Below are 23,368 nucleotides of genomic sequence, written 5' to 3'. Positions count from 1 at the left end.
GATCTTCCACCTTGGTCTCCCAAATACCTGGGCCTACTGGCATAAAACACTGTACCTGAAACCTACAAGGTGTTTTTTTTTTCTTTTCCTTTTGGCAGTGTTGGGGAACACAGGACCTCAGGTATGTTTGGCAAGAGCTCTACCACTGAGCTACATTCCCAATCCAGGCCCTAAGATGTGTTCTTTAGGAGTATATAAACATTAAGTTAGCATAGTAACTGAAGGTTCAAATAACAAAGCAAATAGATGTTAGTAGTTATCTCAAAAGACAGGGAATGCTCTGAATGGTGTGCAGGGCAGTTTCAACTTTACCTGTAATGTTTCTTTGAAAAAATAAAAATAAATTTGAAGTAAATATGGTAACATGTCAAGGTTTAATAGACATTATTATGCATCATTAAAAATGGGTTAAAATTAGTAGTATCTATTGCTTTCAAAAATACTGTCCCAACTGACCTTTTCTTCCACTCCCAATTCCCAAAGAACTTATTTGAGCCAGACAAGTTTTTGCTGATCTCAGAAAATACTTACTCATCTTACTCTTTAGCACGCCTATAAACCACAAAAACTCATTTAAAATTATTAGCTTAATCAGCATAAATGATAACCTCAATCAACTATGGTTCCCAAATATCGGGGACAAACCTTGAAATCACTTTATGCTGTCAGCACTTCAGTCACACACCAGTTAGTAATCTCCAGAGACCATACTGCCTGTAAAGTCTAAAATATATACTAACTGGCATGTCAAGAAAAAGCTTGAAAGATAGAATGCATCTTGAATCTCTTTCCCTAGCAGTACACAAATCTTTCTAAATTCACTGATGGTACTAAAATTTATCAAAATCCTAATTAAAGACATTTAGATTATTTCTAATATTTTGCTATTATGTTAAAACTAATAACTTTGGCATGAATAATTACACATACAGAAGCATATCTGTAGAACAGCTTCCCTGAAAGTGAAATGCTAGAATCAAAAGATAAGCATTTGCATTTCAAGACATATTGCCAAAGTGTCTTCCACAAAGATTTCCACTTATTTTTTCCACCAGCAAAATTTCCCCACGTTGGGGCTGGGGTTGTGGCTCAGCAGTAGAGCTCTCGCCTAGCATGTGCAAGGCCCTGGGTTCGATCCTCAGTACTACATAAAAATAAATAAACAAATGTATTTTAAAAAATTTCCCCACATCTTTACTAATAGTTTTCTAACTTTTAAATTTTTGCAATGTGGTAAGTAAAATACTATCTTAATGTAGTTTTTACATTTGCATTTTCTTGTAAGATTGAGCATCTTATATTTCTTTTCTATGAACTGTCTATTTACATCACCTTTTTTATACTGGGTGATTAATCTTGAATGGTTTCTACTGGGTTATTATTCTCAATTTATGAACACTTGAAATTTTTATTTGAAATAATTTTATTTAAAAAAGCATAGCTATCTTCATGTAAATGCTTTCAGGAGGAGGGAGAAATCTATTTTCAGCCTTTAAACTACTAATATATTATTTGACAATCTACACTTCTTCTACTTTCTCTTTTATAATGGGTTCCTTTAGCTAACAGACTTCTTTCTTGAATTATAATTTATTTATTTTAATCTAAGTGGAAAGAAATGCTTCTTATAAGCTAGAATAGTTTTTCCTAATGCTCAACTATGTAAGAGGGGAAAAAAATTCAACTACTCAGCAGTACATATTTGTATTTCTTGAAGTACAGGGAAATGCCAAGACATAACAGATTTCCCCCCCAAACAACATATCACTCCAAGTTCTTCTAAAATAGAGCCAATAAAATTAAGATATTAAAAAATACCATCTAGCCAGGCATGGTGGCACATGCCTGGAATTCCAGCAGGAGGCTAAGGCAGGAGGATCACAAGTTCAAAGCCAGCCTCAAAAAAGCAGTAAGACCCTGTATCTAAATAAAATACAAAATAGGGCTGGGGACATGGCTCAGTGGTCAAGTGCCCCCGAGTTCAATCCCAGGTACAAAAAAAAAAAAAAAGCAGCTTTCAGGACTCATAAGAAAATATGGTTCTACATGATGTCATTTCTCCTTTCAGACAGGCCCAAAACATAATAATCTGTCTTTCCTTAGCAATTATACACTTTATAGCACTAAATCTTACATTTAGAATAGACACTTGGAAAAATTAAAATTTTTAACACATACTGCTCTATTAAATGATGAGTTATATTGTACATATGTTCATATTTGAGGAGTTTTAAATCCTGAACTCATACTTTTAATTACGAAAATATATATATTACTTGCTCATTTCAATGAGCAGAAGTTTTTATAGCAAAGTCCCCCCAAGAAACAAACAAGAGCTTGGTGCAGTAGTGTGTGCCTATAATCACAATGACTCAGAAGGCTGAGGAAGGCAAGTTTGAGGTGAGCCTCAGCAACTTTGTCTCAAAACAACAACAAAAAAGTTGGGGGTGTAGCTCAGTGATAAAGCACCCCTGGATTCAACTCCTAGTACCATTAAAAAAAACCCAAAAAAACAGAGGCTACCAATTACCAACACATTTGGCAGTCAGCACAATTTAGACATCATTTGCTTATTAAGTAATAGATCCCACACAGCAGTCAATTTGCATCTTCAAAGTAATTTGTGCGTATAAACTCAAAGTCTTAAACATGGACAAGGTGGACAAACTAATATAACAAACATGTTTACGTCAGAAAAATTACTTTAATGGTCACAAATATACTTAGTTCTATGCATATTTCAGTTGGTATGCTTTTACAGAGAGTTCAGTTACAAAAGACCTTTACTGAAATTTCAAAAAGAAAATAGTCAAAAGTTAGGTGACATAAATTTGAGTCAAATTCTGCTTGAATATAAAGACAGCAAATTCCAGGGCTGGGAATAGCTCAATTGGTAGAGTTCTTGCCTCGCATGCTGGGTTCAATCCCCAGCATTACAAAATAAATAACTTTCTTCTCAGAAGTTCTTGATAGCTCAACTACTATAAGGAAATCAATCTAAATTAAACAAGTAAAACAAACAACACAAGAAGAAATATATAATTTTTCCATTTGGGCCAAAAATGGCAATTTTTTTTTCCTCCAGTGAACTTCATTTAAAATTTTTATATTCCATCTCTACTTTTGTAACAGTAATTACTTTCAGAAATGGAACTGAGTAGTCAGGGCACAGTTCTAGGAAGAAGATCTTACATCCCTTGAAACCTTTCAAATTTTGCACTCTGAAATGTTTTGCCTATCCAAAATATATTTTCTTCTTTTACTATTAAAATAACACATTAGAACCAACTAGAGTTAATTCTTTCTTTTCACCAGTTTACATTCTGTCAATACTAATAGCACAAAAATCACAGTAAAACAGTACCATATACTAGTTCACTCTCTTTAGCAATGACAAATCATTTTAGACACGCTGACATCATTGGGTTGATTAGATATCATAACACACACACTATTCAGTGGTCAGTGAGAATAAAGAAAATCACATTTTAAATGCTAGAAATGGTGTTGACATAAGCATTCTACCTTTAGTCTTCGAAATTCAAACTCTGGTACACACCTATTGCAAAGACCCTTACCTTACAACCCACTTTCAGAAACAAAGGTATTCTGGGTTTCAGGATTTATTTTCACAGATGCTAAATAACTAATTTCTATTACTTAGTTGAGCAGAGTACTGCATATATGTATTCAGAGAAAACATGAATTAGAAACTTTAAGATATTCTTGATCAATAATGCTCATAAAAGTCCATAAAATTTCAAATATTGAACTTAAAACTATAAAATAAGCTAATAAGAGAACTAATCATAATTCTGATAGCTGTAGAATACTTAATTAACGCCGTTGATAAACAGTGGTGTAACTCAGTGGTACAGCCTGGCATGCATAAGGTCCTAGATTTGATTCCCATCACTACACACACACACACACACAAATATACATATATATACATATATATATATATATATATATATATATATATGTATAATTTTAAATAGCATGTATTAGAATTTATTAAATAAGACTAGCATTTAAAAATTTGTTACTTTTAGTTACTGCAACTTAAGCTATGATTTTGCAAAACCATTCTTACTAAGGAAGGCTTCTTAAGGAGAAGAATTAAAAACAGATTGTTGTCAACACAATATTCCATAGATAAAAAGGCAAAGATCACTTTTAACAAACAGAAGTCCTGGACCAGATGGTCTCAAGTGAATTCTGCCCAAATCTACAGAGGAATCAACACCAGCTCTTCTCAATCTCAAACTGAAGCGGACAAACATGCTCTAACTTAAGTCCATGAGGCCACCAAAGTCAGATAAAGACATGACAACACTAAGAAAGGGTGTCCTTCAACAGATGAATGGATGAAGAAAATGTGATATATATACACAATGGACTATAACTTAGGCTTAAAGAAGGATGAAAGTATGGCATTTGCTGGTAGATGGAAGAAGCTGGAGAATATCATACTAAGCAAAATAAACCAATCCCAAAGAATCAAAGGATGAATGTTTTTTCTGATATGTGGATGCTAATTCACAATGGGGGAGGGAAGCCTAGAGAAGAATACAGGTACTTTGGATTAGACAGAGGGAGTGATGGGAGGAGACAGGGTAAGGGAGTAGAAAGAATAATAGAATGAATCAGACATTTTTACTCTATGTGCATGTATGATTATGTAATCAGTATAATTCTACAAAATGTAGAACCAGAAAAATGAGAAGGTATACTCCACTTACGTAAGATATGTCAAAATGCATTATACTGTCATGTATAACTAATTAGAAAAAAAAATAAACAGAACTCAAAATCTTGAAGAATAAAAAGAAATGAAAATTACAGGTCAGTATATATTATGAATATAAATGTAAAATTCCTAAACAAAATATTAGCAAATCAAATCCAATGAATTAAAAGAATTATTTACCATAACTAATGGGACTTATTCTAGGAATGAAAGGTTAGAGTTTAACATAAGAAAATCATTTAATGCAATATATCACTAATAAAATGAATAGGTTCACAGTTGTCTCTAGAATAGAATAAAAAAAGGCAATAGAATAAAAAAAGGCATTTGACAATATTCATCATCATTTCATGATAAAAACCTTCAGAAACTAGAAAGGGGAAAAATTACTCAACATGATAAAAGGTATTTATGAAAACCCCACGGCTAATATCATATTCAATGTGAAAGACTGAAAGCTTTTCCAAGAACAGGAACAAAACAAGGAAATAAAAGGCATTCAAATTGGGACGGAAAAGGTAAAACTATCACTTTTAACATGTGATTTTACATATGGAAATCCTAAGGAGTCTACAACAAAGCTGAAATCCCAGCAGTTTGGGAAGCTAAGACAAGAGGATCTCAGGTTCAAAGCCAACCTCAGCAACTTAGTGAAGTTCTAAGCATTTAAGCAAGACCATGTCTCAAAATAAAAAAATAAAAAGGACTAGTGATATGGCTCAGTGGTTAAGCACCCTTGGGTTCAATCCCTGGTACCAAAAAATTAATTAATTAAGCAAGGTTGCTGGGTACAAGATGGAACAATCAGTTATGTTTCTATTTACTATCAAAGAAAATTCTGAAAAGGAAATTAATAAACCAATTTCATTTATCTAAGCCATTTAAATACTCATGAGTAATGTAACCAAGGTGAAAGACTTAAACACTAAAAATTACAAAACAATATTGAAAGAAATTAAAGATAAATAAATGGAAAGACATCCATCCTGTGTTCACAGGAAGATCTGACTTCATTAACAAAAAGTGCGGACTACCCAAAGCCATCTACTTATTCAACACAACCCCTATTAATATTCCAAAAGCCTTTCCTGCAGAAAAATCCTAGGAAAATCCTAGACTCATAACAACAACAAAAAAATTAGATTAAACTGGACTTCATCAAAATTAGAAACTTGTGTGCATAAAAGGATACTATCAAGAAAGTGAAGACAATCTACAGAATGGGAGAAAATATCTGCAAACCATGTATATAAGTAATGCATGAAAAAAAAAAAAAGGGGAGGAGGGGAGGATCCTACAATCTCATCCATGACAAATTATATTCAATGTAGACACAGAAAAAAAGCATAAAAAGTATTAGGCACTATATAGAGAAATAGGAACTTCAGGCATCCTATACCTTTTACTAAAATTTTGAGCATAAAATGCATAAACCTCTAAGCACTAAAGATGAAAATAAAAGCTTGTCAAATGAGTATTATACACTGTCAAGTATTTCTAGTAGTTCAAGTATTTGAAATTTGCCCAGCTTTGTAGCCTATGAATAAAACTAGTTTCTAGAAAACATTATCTCTAAAATCTTTCTTTTAAATTCTGCAGGACATAAAATTTTTAAAAGGAAGTAAACTATTAACCATACTGCTTCTGAATCCTGTACATCAGATATTTGAACGTACAGAAGCAAAAAGTTTTTTAAAAGTCTAGTACATGGTTAGAATAATTATAAATTCAACTATCCTTCCAACTGTGCTTGCTTACTGAGCTGTTTCTAGGTCTCACACCACCAACACGAACAAATTAAAAAAAAAAACATAAAATCAGAAATCAAGTATTGCCAGAACTGTCAACAACAATGAAATAAAAATGACAGCTTTGAGTGATATATGAACCATGAGTATACAATGAATGACTCTATTACCATTTTTACTGTCTGTTCAGAAAGCAATTATAGCACAGCATGTCAAAAAATTACTGGTCACAAGTAGATATACAGTGAGTGACTGTCATGATATTTATTCAACTGAAAACAATCTACAGGGTACACAGACAAGTCAGTATTCAAACAAGGTAAATCAGGAGCCATTACATGTTAAAAGCTGACTAAACAACAAAATACCTTATACTACCCTTCAGATGACAGTACCCATACGCTAAGAGCTTCCTTTGGACACAGTTCCTTTACTGCTGAAGAATTAACTATATTTTATGCCTTGAGAGACCAAGTATTTCTTCATGTTGCAAAAGTTTTCCTACTATACACATTTACTTCAGGAAGGTGCTGAAGTAAATGTGTATAAAATAAAAGGTAAAAGCAATTGAAACCTCAGAAATTGTTTCATTTCCTAGAAAAGAACAATATTGTTGCATTACCATATTTCCAGATGCAAGGTTTATGGACAACTTTTTCTTAAATGATTTGTTTGAAGCAGCTGATACATGCAAGTGTATCAGAAAGTTGAAAATATTCACTAAGCCCCCACACACTAGTAGCCTCATGGATGTTAGAAAATGCCTTTTTCTTTAGTTAATGTTATTTACCTCTTTTGTTCCATTGTTCTTTTACATACAGTGTCTGGCATTTGATCAAAAAATTAAGAGACATGCAAAGAAGCAAGATGTTATGAGAGAAAGCTTTGAAAAGAATATAAAAAAGAGTTGGGGGCTGGAATAATGAGAAAAAAAAGACAATTTGAAACCTACTAGAGGGAATGATAATTATATGTATATATATATACACACACACACACACACACACAGTAATTGTAGTTCCAAAAGAGAAAGCAATAAAAAAAAAGGGATAAAGAAATAACATGAAGAGACAATAGCAAAGATTTTCGAATTGATGATATAGATTTACCTAAACACCAAGAACAGCAAACCACAGGCAGGATATATACAAAGAAAATCACATCAAAGCACCTCAGAGTCAAACAGTTGAAAAGTCAGGGTCAGGTACACAGTGGGGAGAATGGCAGGGTAGCTGCTTAATAGGTATGGGGTTTTATTTTGGTTAAACGAAAATACTTTGGAACTATAGAGGCTCATGTACAATACTGTGAATGTACTAAATGCACTTAAGAATTGTTTTATTTTTGATGGTGCCTCAACCCAAGTACCACTCCACTACTGAGGTACATGCCAGACCTGAATACTTACTCACTCACTCACTCTATTTATTTATTTATTTATGGCTACTAGGGATGGAACTCGGAGGCCCTCGACCACTGAGCCACATCCCCAGCCCTATTCTGTATTTTTTATTTAGAGACAGGGTTTCACTGAGTTGCTTAGCACCTTACTTTTGCTAAGGCTGGCTTTGAACTCTCATTCCTCCTGCCTCAGCCTCCAGAGTCACTGGGATTACAGGTGTGTGATACCATGCCCGGCTGAATATTTACTTTAAAATAGTTATTTTTTATTCAGGAAGTTGAGGCAGGAGGATGACAAGTTCAATGTCAGCCTAGGCAACTTGGGAAGACCCTGTCTCAATAAAAATAAAAAGGGCTAGGCATGTAGATCAGTGGTACAATGCCCCTGAGTTCAATCCTGAGTACTCCCTACCCCCCCAAAAAAGTTACTTTTGTTATATGTATTTCACCTCAGTTTTAAAAGGAGGCAGTGCATGGGTATGTAATGCTCAAAATTAAAAGAAAAAAAAATGGCCTCAACATATGAAGATATTCAATTTCATTCATGATAAGAGAAATGCAAATTAAAAAGTACAATGCCAAGTACAATTTCATACCCATTGGATTATCAAAAGTGTTTCTCAGCTGTAAGCAAAAAGGCACTTTTATACATTATTGATAGGATAGCAAAACAGTACCTCTCTTATAAGGAAATTCAGCACTAACTGTGGTAGACACTCTGAAGTGCTCTCCTAGTACTACCCACCTCCTGTTGTCCCACGCCTTTATGCATTTCCTTTCACACTGAGAGTGTGTGGGACCTGTGATTTGCTCTTACAACAGAATATGACAAAGGTAATGAGATACCACTACTTGGACTACTACACTGCATAGATTACCTAGCGCTTTCAAGATCTGAGATTCTCCTTGATGGCTTGCTGAAGTAAATAGCCATTGTGGGAAAAACCACAAGACAAGGGGACTATAGGTTGTCTCTAGGAGCTAAAACAGGCTTCTCGTTGACAGCTAGTCAGAAGTTAAGGTCCTCAATCCAAAAACCACAATAAACAAAATAAAACATGAGTGACCCTAGAAGATGTTTTTCCAGTCAAGCCTCAAAGTGAACTCACAGCCCCAGCAGACCTGTTGTAGTCTTGTAAGATTCTACACTGCAGACCCAATTAAGCCACATCCAGACTCCTAATCCCCCAAACTGTGAAAAACATGTGTGCCACTTTAAGAAGTTTCTGGTAATTTGTTCTGGTAATACATATTCAGAACACTACCCAAGCTACATATGCATTTATCTTTTGTTCAACAATTCTCACATCTAACAATTTAAACTAAAAATATACCTCTGGCCAGATAATCTCAGTGATTCAGGAGGTTGAAGCAGGAGGATCAAAGTCAGCCTCAGCAACTTAGCAAGGATCTAAGCCCCTAAGCAATTTAGTGAGATCCTGCCTCCAAAAAAATAAAATAAAAAGGGCTGGGGATGTAACTCAATGGTTAAGCACCCCTGGGTTCAATCTCTGATACCAAAAAAAAAAATAATATATATATATATATATATGTGTGTGTGTGTGTGTGTGTGTATGTATATATATATGTGTGTGTATGTATATATATGTATATACACATACATATATGAAACTATATATGCATAAGGTTATTAGTTGCAGCATTAATATTTGCAAGATATTGCCAACTACCTAAAAAACTAAATGTAACAGATTATTTGAATAAAGTATGATACATCTAAATGAAAGAGTACTCTGCAGCTACAAAGTAAAAAAAGTGAAGTGCAAAATAAATTATATAATACCTTTTATATATTCCAAAAGTAGATGGTTAAAATTATTTTTTTTTCCCAAAAGTAGCCTGCTTATTTTAGGGGGTGGGGGATGGGAATGGGGAAGCCAGGGGAGAAGCCAGACATTGATTACATAAATGGAATGTGAGGTGGTGAGATGGAGTATGGAAGGAAAAGGAAAGGAAATGACACTTCTGAGCATCACTTTTTGGTCAAGTCGCTTGTCTATGAATTGAAAACTAAAAAGAATCAATAAGAAAGAAAGACAACATCCCTAAAAGTAAACAAAAACAAATAAATCTTTAGGTACTGAATTTCAAATGAACAACATAACTGGGCTGAAAGTTGAAGGGAAGGCTAATTTGAGTTAAACTGTGAAGAATATTTTTACTATTTACCCTTAGTCTAGAAAAATAATTGCTAACAAATCCTAAATTCCTTTTAGTAGGTTTCTTTTTCACAACAGGCAAGATTACAGGAATCGTGAAAACACTTTGTGTATACTTCAGCAAATGAATGAATGTACTGATGTTGGAAGCTAGGATTCTCATTGTGGAAAAAGATAAACAATTAGAAAAGAGAGGGAGGCAAGGGGGAAGCCCCACTGAGTTTGGGAATGGCACTGGTTATCAGCATGATTTAATGTGCATGCATGAACGTGTGTGTTTAAATATGTGTTGATTTGTCTTCTGAAAGGCCCAGAAGCAAATGAAATCGTAGGAACAATGAACACACTGAGCGCGAGATTTTGGTTTCCATATACCATTTTCATTTTAAAAGGAACCAGGTCCTTGGAAGAATAGTCAATTCCATAAATGAAGTCAGGAAAAGTACAAGATGGGCCTGAAATCTTATTTTTACACACACACACACACACATCAAAAAAAAAAAAAAAAAAAGGAACAGGACAAAAAGAGAGGAACCAACTCAGAGGGATAAACCTGAGGCAATATGAACAACAAAAAATAAAAGTAATGGATTATAATCCATTGAATAAAATAGGGACCAAGAGTAGCTTGGGACCAAAAAATAGGGACCAAAAAAATAGCTAAACAGAAAGGCATGGGAGAAGGAAGGGCTCTTCCTTACAGTACAGTTATAAAATCGCAGCACAGTTTAGTCCATCAAGAATCAACAATGGAGGATAATTCTATGGAGGGAGAAAGCTTGAGAGGACACAGAATATTAATTGCATGGTCTAAAAGTGCCTTGCCAGAAATTGCTTATTAGCTGAGAGAAGAGAAATAATAACTGAGTAATACCTTTAGAGGGTAATCAATATTAAACATGTCAATGGGGTGGTGGGGAACAACACTAAACATATCAATGATGGATTGAAAGACACTGTATGTCTCTGAATGTGATATCTCTGACAAAAGCAAAATACAAAATAAAACATACAGCAAGCTATCTTTTGTGTTATTTCAAAAGGAAGCAATTAAAAATAACTTCCTTGTATTCTTCAAAAATGTCAATGTTTAAAAGTCAAAAAAGGCCAAGAACTGTTACAGATTAAAGACTAATACATTGAAAATGTGATGTAATACAATATTCTAGACTAGATTCTAGACCAGATGGAAAAACAAATATTATAAAGAACATTATTAGGGTAACCTATGAAATGTGAATAAACAGTTAAATTCCATAACAGTATATATGGTTAAATTTCCTTAATTTGATAACTAAGAAAGCATGCTTGTTCTTAGGAATAAACTCTCAAGTAAGCAATTAAAAAAAGCATGATGTATACAAACTAATCTCTCAAATGGTTTAATGTAGATGTATATGTGAGTTTAGACACACAAGACAGTAGAGGAAAGGAAGGAAGAAATGGAAATCATAAAACAATCTGCTAAAATGCTAAAAATGGATAGGTTTAGGTAAAGAGTATATGAAAATTCTCAGCACAATTCATGCAACTTAGCTGTAATTTTTACTTCAAAATAAAAAGCTAAAAAGAGAAAAAAGGCACATGTGTATATATGTGTGTGTGTGTATATATATATATATATATATATATCTGAAAGGATAAGATCAAGCTTAAAAGCTGTCACTCAATGAGGAGGGAAGGAGATGAGGAAGGAAGGAGATGAGGAAAAGGAGCTTCTCTACAAAGATCCTTAAGTCTCTCATCAACCAATCTCTCAACTAGTTCCGTCCAGTTGTTCTCTAACTACAGAGCCTCTAAGTCAGGGATCCAAAACTGAGATCAATGAATCCAAAGAGTCTTTATACAAAATTTACTGAATCTATGGAGGGGATGGGGAAGGGGGGAGCTACACCTTAAGATAATTAATCTTTGATATTTTCAATTATGAATTCAGGTAACAAATGATTGTAGTTTTAGCAGCACCTGTGACTTTATCATCAACAGAAATCATTTATTTTCACTTCACATCAGTTGCTGAAGTTCTCAAGATAATGTACACATCATTCAGCATCATCTTAATACACCTGCTGCTAGGCTGTATTTAATATAATATGTTGTAAAAAACACACAAATTTGCTTTTTAAATATTTTGATAACTTTCTCTCAAAATAACTGGTTTATTTGCAATCCTATACATTTTATTTATTTACAAATACTATCTGAAAAGTAGAGAATGGGCTTCAAACAGTCCAACAATTCCACAGCACACCAATGTTAAGAATTTTAAGATGTAGATCCCTCATTTGCTTTATTACTAAGTAATGAGAAGAATTAAAAGTTTGCAGCTTTTTACATGCCATAAAGCATATTATAAAAAAATGGACATCACTGATAATGAACATTCATTCTAATTTGTTTTAACTCTTAAAAAGCATTCAAAATGTGATCTGCAACTTCATACAAATTATCTGGTTAAAAAATATAATGCTCTCATGCAAAACATGAAGGCACAAGGTAACTATAAAAATGTTTTAAGACCATGAAATGTCTTATAGAGAAACTGTTTACACATCTTAAGGAGACTGATCATAAACAAAGTACTATTTACCATTTCTCTTTTGGAAAATTTTTTAAAATTTCTTTAATGATTGGCTGGTAGCAGGCATCTCTTTCTGCTTTCCCAGTTTCACTCCAGTCTCTCACAAACTGTTTCAATGTAGATTTTAATTTATCCATGTCAAATGTAGATGCTGGCATAATCTTCCCATTCCCCTGTTTAAAAAACAGAAATTAATTAGGTACTGAGAATCAATTTTGAATAGGGTAAATAGGCATACTACTAAGGGGCTATATGGTTGTTTAATGGATAAATCACTAGCCTCTCACCTCAATGGGGTTCAAGTGCAGCTTGAGATCCTAAATGAAAAAGAGTTTGGTGGTCTCACTTCTACCCTCAATAGCTTAAGGTTCATTAATCATAAAACCACAATATAATTAAGCAGTCTTTACTCAGGAGAGGACCAGAACTGAGCTGCTATGGAGACCGAACATCCTATCTTCTAAGAGAGGGAAGAAAGTCCCTCCAGGTCATTGATGGGGCAGCATGGAGAGGCTCACCCTGGAGTGGCCCAACTGTATCTATCCTGTGGATACAAAAAGAGGACTTCAGTTTCTATTACTGCCAGTCCCTTGAGATTTAAGTGAAAATAATTTCTAAAATAAAAGATGAATACCAATAGTTACAAGATACTGAAAAAAAATTAGTTTAGCAAGGGAAATTAATTTTAGTTAGCTAGAAAAGTCATTTATAAAAATTAAAGTACCTAACCTCATATGCCAGAACATTTAAAACACTATGTCAGAAGTATATCAAGGGCTGGGGTTGTGACTCAGCGGTAGAGTGCTCACCGAGCATGTGCAAGGCCCTGGGTTCGATCCTCAGCACCACATAAAAATAAATAAAGGTATTGACAACTAAAAAAAAAAAAAGTATATCAAAATGCCTAGTATTAAAAAAAAAAAAAATCAGTGAACAAATCTAGTCTCTGGCATACTGCTCTATTAAGCCAAATCTAATGACTCGACATAGAAATGAAAACATTCCCTAAGTAGAGCAAATGACATGTACAAGATTATAAAATTGAAATATAGAACGATAACCTAAAGACCTCAAAATATAGAAGTTAAACCCTAAAATAAAAGCAAGTAGAACAAACTTTCACATACATCTTCTCCATATTCTTTATTTTCAAACATATGTATGCAATCATTCACAATGGTCAGTAGTATTTCTTGATTATGATCAATGCATTTCCGAATCTTGTCCAAGTGAAGAATAAACTGAGGAAGTAGTTTCTGTTGATTATCTGGAAGTGATCGAAACTGTCTTTCTGTTCGGTTCACTCGCTCATGCATACTGGTGCTAAAACATAAAAGGTGTTTTTTAAATTGGCAAAAGAATTCTCATCAGAGGCCAATCTTATTTTTTAAGAATGTCTTTCTATATAACTATTCCCTTATTATGTTGCGTACTGTTCTATCATTTACCTCATGGCTTCTTAAGGAATATCAACTTAGAAATTTTTGTACATTTTTACTTCATTACAAATCCTACATAGAGCAATGAAACAAAATGCTTTAGATCTAGTAAAATGCTTTATATCCAGCAACAAATGCTTTACATCTAGTAAAAGTAAATATCGTCACCAATTAGAAGGGAAAAAAAGGAAACAAATAGCATTAATGTTCAATTAGTTTTATGACTTTGATTTTTAAAGTTAATATTTTAGCAAATCAAATGAATGCCTTAGATTCTTCCATCATTAAGTAGCAAAATACTGTTGTGAAAATATTTTATAATGGGCTAGGGACTTAGCTCAGTGATATAACACCTGTCTATCATGCACAAGGCCTTGAGTTCAATTCCCAACCCAGCACACACACACACACACACACACACACACAAGCACAAAATATCTTAGAATATACTGAAAATGTAGTTTGAAACTAACAAAAAGTTAACCAAGCCAGGCGCAGTGGCACACGCCTGTAATCCCAGCAACTTGGGAGACTGAGGCAAGAGGATTTTGAGTTCAAACCCAGCCTCAGCAACTCAGTGAGACCCTGTCTCTAATAAAATATAAAAAAGGGCTGGGGATATGCTTGGTGGGTAAGGATCCCCTGAGTACAATCCCTGGTACCAAAAAAAAAAAAAAAAAGAAAAAAAGAAAAGCTAATCAAGTTGATTTTGAAAAATATATGGAGTCTTACTACAAAAATATTAAGCAAATGTAAAATTTGAAATTTTACAGGGTTTCATATGACATTATTCATAATGTGTATTCCAAAAGTTTCCAAATAAGTTTAATAGTCACTTTGGGAATTACTTATTAAAAATAGGAATAAAAAATAGAAAATATAATTTTTAAAAGTTAAAATATACACTCACAATGAAATGTCACTTTATATCAACCCAGATGGGTAAAATGTAAAAACCCGACTATATCAAATGTTTATATAAAACCAAACAATATATCGCTTAAGGACTGAACTTATATGAAAAAAACTATAAGGAAATCAAAAAATTAAAATTCAGGAACATTCTTTGAGGGAAATAGGGATAGGACATGAGGATTCACTGCATTGTTCCTTATATTTTCTAGATACAAAATATCTTAAATGTTTGTTGTCATTTACTCACTACTAAATGAATACGAAAAATGCTTTTTTCACTTGGTTGCCTTAATCTTTTTCTCTGTTCATCGAAACAACTCTTGCATTTTTACCTTTATATGCCAAATTACTAAACAGTAATAAAGAAGTTCAGAAGTTCTTGACAAAATCTGGCCCTGGTTTTAGAAACTTATGTGTAGTGTATATAGTAGCTACACTGCTATTGCCTTTTTTCCCCAGGAAACAGTATAATAGTGAGCTTTGAAGTCAAACATTATCTGTATTGAAATCAAGGTTATGTCACCCATTTGCTAAGTGACCCTGGTTGAGTTACTTCCTTCCTTTGTGCCAACTGTCTCATCTAAAACAAGATAATAAATAACAACAATGATGATGATCATACAAGCTACCATTTGTGGAGCTTTAATAAATGCCAGGCACTATACCAAGTATTTAACTTACATTAATCTGAAAAAAATCTTCACAAAAACCCCATGAGGTGGATACTCCTCCATCTACCCCAATCTGTTTCATTGAAAATGGAACTAATGCATGCAAAACCTAGTAAACATTCAAAAATTAATAGGCACATCTAATTTATATAACCAACATTCACTTGTGAAAATCTAAAAAATGCAGAAAAGCAAAACTATTCGTGAAAACAAGGTTAATAAATAACTCCATCTTCTAGTGGAAAACTTTTGGCATATTTGTTTGGTTGTTAAAACAAAGTCATCTAGCTCCTTTTTAAAAAATGGAATATTGAAATCTAATTGGGTATATTTATGGGGTTAAAAAGTGATGTTATACATGCACATAGTGGAATGATTAAATCAAGCTTATTAACATATCTGTCACCTCACCTACTTAATACTCCTCCTGTCTAACTGAAACACTGTATTCTCTGACCAAAATCTCCCCCATTTTCTCCAACCCACAAGTCTGTCTGTGGTAACCATTCTGTTCTCTATTCCTGTAAGACTACTGTAAATAAGTTATGTCTCTCTGTGGCTGGTTTATTTCATTTATCACCTTTCTACTTAAAATCCCATACAAACAATAGAAGATCACCTGGAAATGGTAAGGAATGCAGAATCTCAGGCCCTGCCCAAGACTTACTGAGTTGCAATCCGCCAAATTTCACAAGTGATTCATATGCACATCAAAGTTTGAGAAGAACATGTAATTCTTCATCCTTATCAAAAGAATTTTCCCAGATTAGGAAAAAGTTCTCCTATATACCATGATTCTAAATAGCCTAGTAAATCTTGGTTGCTAAATAATTATTTCCCAGCTACTGGGCATTTAGATACTTTTGTCTTTATGACAACAGGTTTGAAAGTCTCGTCAAAACTCATGCTGTAATCCCCATGAGAGGCAGAAAGAGAGTGAATTATGGTATCTGGAGGTGGGAACCTTGGGAAGTAATTAAGGTTAAATGAGGTCATAAAGGTGGAGCCCTAATCCAATGGGATTGTGGCTTTATAAGAAAAGGAAAAGAGACTTTAGCCAAGTCCCAGTTCCTTTCACCATGTGATGCTTGCCATTGCCTCTGGGGCTCTGTGGACTGCCATCAAGAAGGACCTTACTATCTTGAACTTCCCAGTCTTCAACACTGTGAACTATATGCTCTTTTTCATGTAAATTACTCAGCCTGAGTAATTCAGTTAAATTCAGAAAATGGATAAAGACAATCTTTTAGAAAAATCAGCATAAATTACTAAAAATAGAATTAACAGGTCTGAAATAATAAATATTTTTTAAGACTATACAAAATGATTTTCAGAAAGATTGTATCAATTTACATTCTTATGTATTTGACTTCAATAGGCAAACGGCAGAGCTGCAACAGTATAAAATTCACTGTCTGGGTGGGAAGAAGGGAAGGAAGAAGTGTTGGGGAGTGATACTAGACAAATTATATTGTTAAATTGTGTGCATGTGTGAATGTTTTTTAAAAAACGATCATTATATATAATTATAATGCACCAATAAAAAAATGTGGAAAGAAAAATAAATTTAAAACTTAGTGATAGCCCCCCCCCCAATAAAATTTACTGTCAACCAGGTTAAAATGTCTTCAGAACACCCTTTCAATAATTCCTCACTTCAATCCCCAGTACCATCAAACAAAACAAAACAAAACATGAAAACTATATTGGGCTGAGGCTGTACCTCAGTGGAGACTGCTTGCCTAGCATGTGTGAGGCACTGGGTTTGATCCTTACCACCATATAAAAAAAAATAAAACAAAGGCATGCTGTCCATGTATAACTACAAAAAAAATCTTTTTTTTTTTAAATACTTATATCTAAAAAGAATTCCTTGCCAACAAGATGCTCCCAACCTTCCTCTCGCCATTCTCAAAATACAACTAGGCATGGGGATACAGTTCAGTGGTAGAGTGCTTTCCTAGCATGCATGAGGCAGACCCCAGATTCAATCCCTACTATCTAAACAACAAAAACAACTCCTAACCAAAATGATTTTAGCCCAGGCCTACGAAAACTTGGATTCCTTTCTATACAGCAAATATTGATGAATATACACCATAAATATACCCATCACAGTCAAAGGTGTCATCATCTCCAAATCTTAGTCACAGCATCAACAAGCTCAAACTTTCTGACTCTACTTCACAAAGTTATCTGCAAATTACTCTACCTCTAATGCTCCATCACAGGCCCCATTGTGTCTCCCAAAGATTACTGAGAATCCTGCTACCCAAGAATACTGTCCCCAAATGCACACTGCCCCAACATAAGTCCTCTTTGACCCTCTCTCACCACTTCTAATCCAATAAATTCTTCTAAAATACAAGTCTCATTTTGTCACTACTGAATTTCTATATTTCAGCATACTTAAAAAGTAGTCAATAAATGTTCAGTTACCCTCCCAAGACATTTTTTGTTCTCCCTGGAAACTTATTACTATGGTTGCAGATGAGGCGAGTTATGCTGTCAATTTTCTTCATATAGAAGTAAAGAAAATACAGGGCAGGATGAGATGCAGGATAATCCTTAACCCCTGGTTACTTGTTACAGTCTAGATATGAGGTGTTCCCCAAAAGCTCCTGAGTTAATGCAGGTGAAATGATCAGATTATGTCAGCTATAACCTAATTATTATTTGTCCATCATATGGGGCATTTATCCCTCTGATGGACAAATAATTTAAAAGGATCAACTAGGTGGTAACCATAGCAAGTGGGATGTAGCCAGAGGAGGTATGTATCTGAGGGTGTGCCTTTGGGTTTACATTTTTGTATCCTTGGTTCCTCCTCCTCCTCCTCCTTCTTCTTCTTTCTCTTTCTCTCTCTCTCTCTCTCTCTCTCTCTCTCTCTCTCTCTCTCTCTCTCCTTCCTAGCCACCATGAGCAGGTTTTTACTTCTATACCCTTCGGCCAGGATGCTTTAATGTCACCTGGGGCCGGAGTGATGAAACCCACCAACCATGAGCTAAACCTCTGAAACCTGAGCCCAAATAAACTTTTCCTTCTTTAAGTTGTTCTTGTTAGGTAATTTGGTTACACTGAAAAAAAGCTTACTAACACACTAATGATGTGCAAACCTGCCCGAAAATACACTCAAGGACACTCTTAAAATTGGTGGTGTCTGGACTGAGGAACAGTTCAGTGAAAGAGCATATGTTTAGCACATGCAAGGTCCTTGGTGGCATCTTATAGGAACATAAGAACATAGTATCCTTATTATGCTATTGTAATTGAAGCTAACTTCATTATACTGGAAATACTTATGTTATGGCCCACTGGCAACTTGGTTGCCTCTGACTGGAACACAGCCAAACCCATTTATTTATGTTCCTTCCATGCAAGGGCAGAATCCCCAATAGTTGTACAGAGACTTTTTTTTTAGTTGTGGATGGACAATACCTTTGTTTTATTTATTTTTAAGTGGTGCTGAGGATTGAACCCAGTGCCGTAAATGTGCTAGGCAAGTGCTCTACCACTGAGCCACAATACCAGCCCCTGCCCCTACCCTGCTTTAAAGGAACAGTTACAAACAACAGACTCCTTGGTTCTAAACCAAGCATCAGAAGTCCACACCCATGAATGAAAAGATTATTGCTGCCCTTTGATCTTTATTCTAAATCTTTTACACATTCACTAAAAGAAATTTTGCAATAAAACCAAACACTTCAAAATGTGAAATTGCTATGGGTCTAAAACAGGACTAGGAATCAGAATTTAACTCAATGATAAAAAGATTTCCATACACAATCCAATACAGCCGACACTAGCCATGTATAGCTACTAAGCATTTGATATAAGGCCAGTAAGACAGGGCAATTAAGTTGTAAATTTTATTAAATTTTAATTAATTTAAGCTTAAATTTAGTCAGATATAATTAGTGACTGCAGTATTAGACAGTACAAGTCTACAATACCATTAAAATATTGGAATCCAGAGTGTTTTCTGCTACACAATGCTTTCCATATTCCTCACTTCTAAATGATATTTTTTAAAGCATATTTTTGATGCCATACTATTTTTCAATCCAGGGACTTGAAGTATTTCATGCAGAGAGTGCATGCAAATAAAGGGTTTTTTTTTTTTTTGATAAATGAAATTGTCCTCAATCCCACATTAATCTGGTAAAGAAGAAAGGTGAGTGCAGGGAACAGAATCACAACTACTAGTACATGCACACAGAACCATTTTCTATATATTGCCACACTTAAGACTAGTTCCAAGTGAAAGTCCTTCACCCCAAAGGCCCAAACAATACCTAATAATAAATATCAGTCCTAAATTAGTTTTAACATATTTAAACAGGGTGTAATTACTCAACATTTAACCAATTAAGTCTTCTAATTTCAAGATGTTTCTCAATATTCTTTATTTATTTATTTGGTGGTTGAACCCAGAGGCACTTTATACCACTGAGTGATATTCCTAGCCCTTTTCTTTAAAAAATTTATTTTGAGACAGGTCTTGTTGTCAGGTGAGCCTCAAACTTATCATCCTCTTGCCTCAGCCTCCCCAGTCACTGGAAGTATAAGCTTGAGACACACTGCCCAGCTTATAGATATTTCAATAGTAAAATGAATCAGATTTTTCTGCATCCATCACTCAACTACCTAATGTCAGCTGCTTCCTCTCATGGTATAGAAATTCTAGGCACAATCTTGTAACAAATCTCCCCTCTCTGGTGTTCAGGCTTCCTCCCTTGATTGCTACTCAATCTGGAGAAATGCCCAAATTTTCTTTTGGGTTCTCCAAGCAATACAGCCCCAAACCCTAGATTTAATCAGTCTTTTTTTTTTTTTAGTTGTCAATGGACCTTTATTGTATCTATTTATTTGCACTACTGAGAATCAAACCCAGTGCCTCCTCACACATGCTAAGCAAGCACTCCACCACTGAGCTACAATCCCAGCCCCAGTATATTATTTTATCAAGACCTTTGAGCTTTGTGTCAAAAGGGATGAATGTAGCTCAGTGGTAGAGTATGTATTTAGCATACTCAAGGCACTGGGTTCAATCCCCAAAAAACCTGTTGTAAATGTATTGGCTCTTAAATAACTTTTAATAAAAGCAAGCATCTGAATTCAGAATAGTAACAAACTAGTGTAACCATTAGCCAAAAATTAACAAGACTATTTCAGAATGATTAATGTATTTCTTTGCTACTATATTTTATTTGTTAAGAACAGAACCTTAAAACGTTATTTGCCAAGCACAAAAATAAATAAGGCTCAGTCCCTGCCCTTGAGGAGGTCACTAGTTGAACTGTAATACTAATGGGATGAATACTAAAAAAAAAAGTTTGTACTGCACAGCAAGATCCCATCTGAGTTTACTTCCTAAGAAGTCTTATCTATCTGGCTCCATTGAAGCCAGATAGGTGGAGTCTCATATCACTTATGAATAAATGTGTTATCTTTACCTGAAAATCCAGTTGATCCAAGTCCCTCTCAGATCTTGGAATTATAATTTTGTGATTAAGCTATTTTAACGTCTATCTAGAAGAAAGGTTAAAGTTAGGAAGTCGTATTATGAATGAGGAACATATAGGTCCTACCACCATGCCTAGCCCACGAAGAGAATTTGATACAAAATTTCAGAATAAAAGAACATAATGCTGGCTCTTTCGGCGCTTTTTCTCATCTCCCTTACTAAATTAACAAATTGTGGATATAAGGAATACCTCTGCAGACCAGTTAAGAGTCATTGAGCGGCATCATTCGATCGCTCACCATAGAAGTGCATTTAGGTTAACAACAAGGAGGAGGGTGAGGGTGAGGGTGAGCTGGAAATCTGTTCTTACAATAATTGGCTACAGTTTGGGAAAACAAGTCTACGGCATCCTGTATCCCACGTGTAGGTGAACTTGCACTCTCCATACGTTCAGTTTGGAAGATATCGAAAACAAATACCATATCATGCTTTGCACTGGGCAATTTTTCCACTATCCTCTTCTATCTGAAACTGTGGCCACAGCACATCTAAGGTCACCCCCAAAGCCGAACCTTTAATGGGGAGCCGAAGGCAGAAGAGCTAATCTGATCTTGAGGTCAGGAGACACCAGGCTGAGCAATAGGACGGCGCGGCACCACACGCGGGTATGCAGGGCTGGGAGGGGCTAGGGTGGTGTGAGAGGACTCCGGCGCTGGGGTCAGCTCCGGCAGCCGGGTCGAAGGACCCGACGCGCTGGGCCGGGGTCCGCCACGGGCTCCTTACCCGTAGTAGCGGAAGGCATTAATGATCTTCCAGAAGTGCTCGCGCTCAAGCCTCTCCTCCTCCTCCTCCGTGCTGCGCGCGGCTGCCGCCACCGAAACCGCAGCGGCCGAACCCAAACGCCCGGCGGAGAACTGCACTTCCACCTCCTCGCTTCCACCGCGGCCGCCGCTGCCGCTGCCGCCGCCGCCTCCCCCGCAGCTCTCGGGCAGCTGAGAGGCCGGCGGTGGAGGGCGCCGCCGTCGCTGCATAGCTGCCACGGCCCTCGGCCTGGCTCGCTTGCGTCTCGCTGCGACTGAAAGCGTGGTGGCGGCTGCCCGGCCTTCCTCTAGACGGCGCCCGCTGCGGACATGCCCCCAGCTCGCGGCGCGCCCCGCCCCCGCCGCCCTCAGGCCTCCATCCGCGCTGGGCTCCGCCAGGTCTTCTGGAGTCCTGGAACATGCGCGCAGGCGCATACGAGGGTACGACGGTGGACTGTGGCCGCCTGCGTTCATTTGCTGCCGGGCTTCGGCGACGACGCGCTGACGTCAGGACGACGTTTCCAGGGGGCGGGACTATAAGCCAGGTGGAGGAGTTGGGTGGGACTTGAACAGCTGGCACCTGTGAGCGTCCGCGTGGGCGGACCTTAATTAAGAGCCTGCCAGGGCTGGATTCCGGAAAAGGCAAGTTAACTCAGGCTGAGGTACTAGCAAGTAAAGGAAGAGGAACGAGAACAAGTTAGATTTTGAATTTAGTTGGAATTTGTAATTCAAAAAGTCTAAAAGAAAGGTTTTGCATTCATGTTAGTTTAAGTTTTAATGAACTTCCTAAACGAATTTCTATTAATTACATAAGCGTAATCGTTTTTCCAGTATTGAATGATCTGCAGTCCTGGGACCAGGCCGAGTTTGGGTGCAGCAGCCGGCACTTGTACTTCCAGTTGCTGGAGGATCCCAAGTTGGAGGTCAATCAGGGAAAAATAGCGAAATCATGTCTCAAAAAACAAATAAAGCAAAACATAAAGTCCTAATTTTGTCCTAGCTGGTGATGCTGAAACCTAATTCTGTTCAAAACCAGTGCTTGAGAAGACCATCACACCCAAAAACATCTAAAAGTGGCTCCTAGCAATAGTAGATCTGACCTAACCTCTTTGAGTTCTTTTTTCTTTTCTTTAGTTTTGTGAGGATGGCCTTAGGCCTAAGCCTAAGCAACTCCATTTTAAAACTCCAGTTTGAAACCTGCAGTCTCACCAGGCAGACCCACAGAGCCCTCTAGTTTGGCCTCAAACAAGTTACTTCCTTCATTCTGATAAACAGAGTGAAGCCTCTGATAAGAGGGAAAAGGGAGAAGATCAGGGTGGAGACCACCAGACCAGATGTTTCTGATCCCAAGGTAAATGATGTCATGGAGAAATCTGGTGGTAGCTGATAACGATTGAAAGGGGGGCTCAAAAG

General features: G+C 36.0%; 1 protein-coding gene across 5 annotated transcripts in view; it reads right to left on the bottom strand.

The window, feature by feature from the left end:
- Carnmt1 (carnosine N-methyltransferase 1) overlaps positions 1-22,300 on the bottom strand; it is a 46,176-nt gene extending 23,876 nt beyond the window's left edge. For 2 of the 5 annotated variants that reach the window (XM_058583997.1, XM_046459407.2), the window contains exons 1-3: positions 21,939-22,300; positions 13,791-13,986; positions 12,673-12,836 (exon numbers count right to left, since the gene is read on the bottom strand). In XM_058583997.1, coding sequence (XP_058439980.1) covers positions 12,673-12,836; positions 13,791-13,986; positions 21,939-22,186 — 608 coding nt within the window. In that variant the 5' untranslated portion in view covers positions 22,187-22,300. Of the gene's footprint in view, positions 1-12,672; positions 12,837-13,790; positions 13,987-21,144; positions 21,221-21,727; positions 21,852-21,938 lie in introns of those variants that run through there. The other 3 variants (XM_058583998.1, XM_058583999.1, XM_046459408.2) reach the window with 3 other exon arrangements.
- Between the last annotated feature and the right edge of the window lie 1,068 nt (positions 22,301-23,368).

This window comes from Marmota monax, unplaced genomic scaffold (assembly GCF_021218885.2).
Source record: "Marmota monax isolate L192 unplaced genomic scaffold, Marmota_monax_Labrador192_F-V1.1 WCK01_AAM20220418_F8-fsc00059, whole genome shotgun sequence".
NCBI lineage: Eukaryota > Metazoa > Chordata > Mammalia > Rodentia > Sciuridae > Marmota > Marmota monax.
This window is presented reverse-complemented; position numbering and strand designations above follow the sequence as displayed.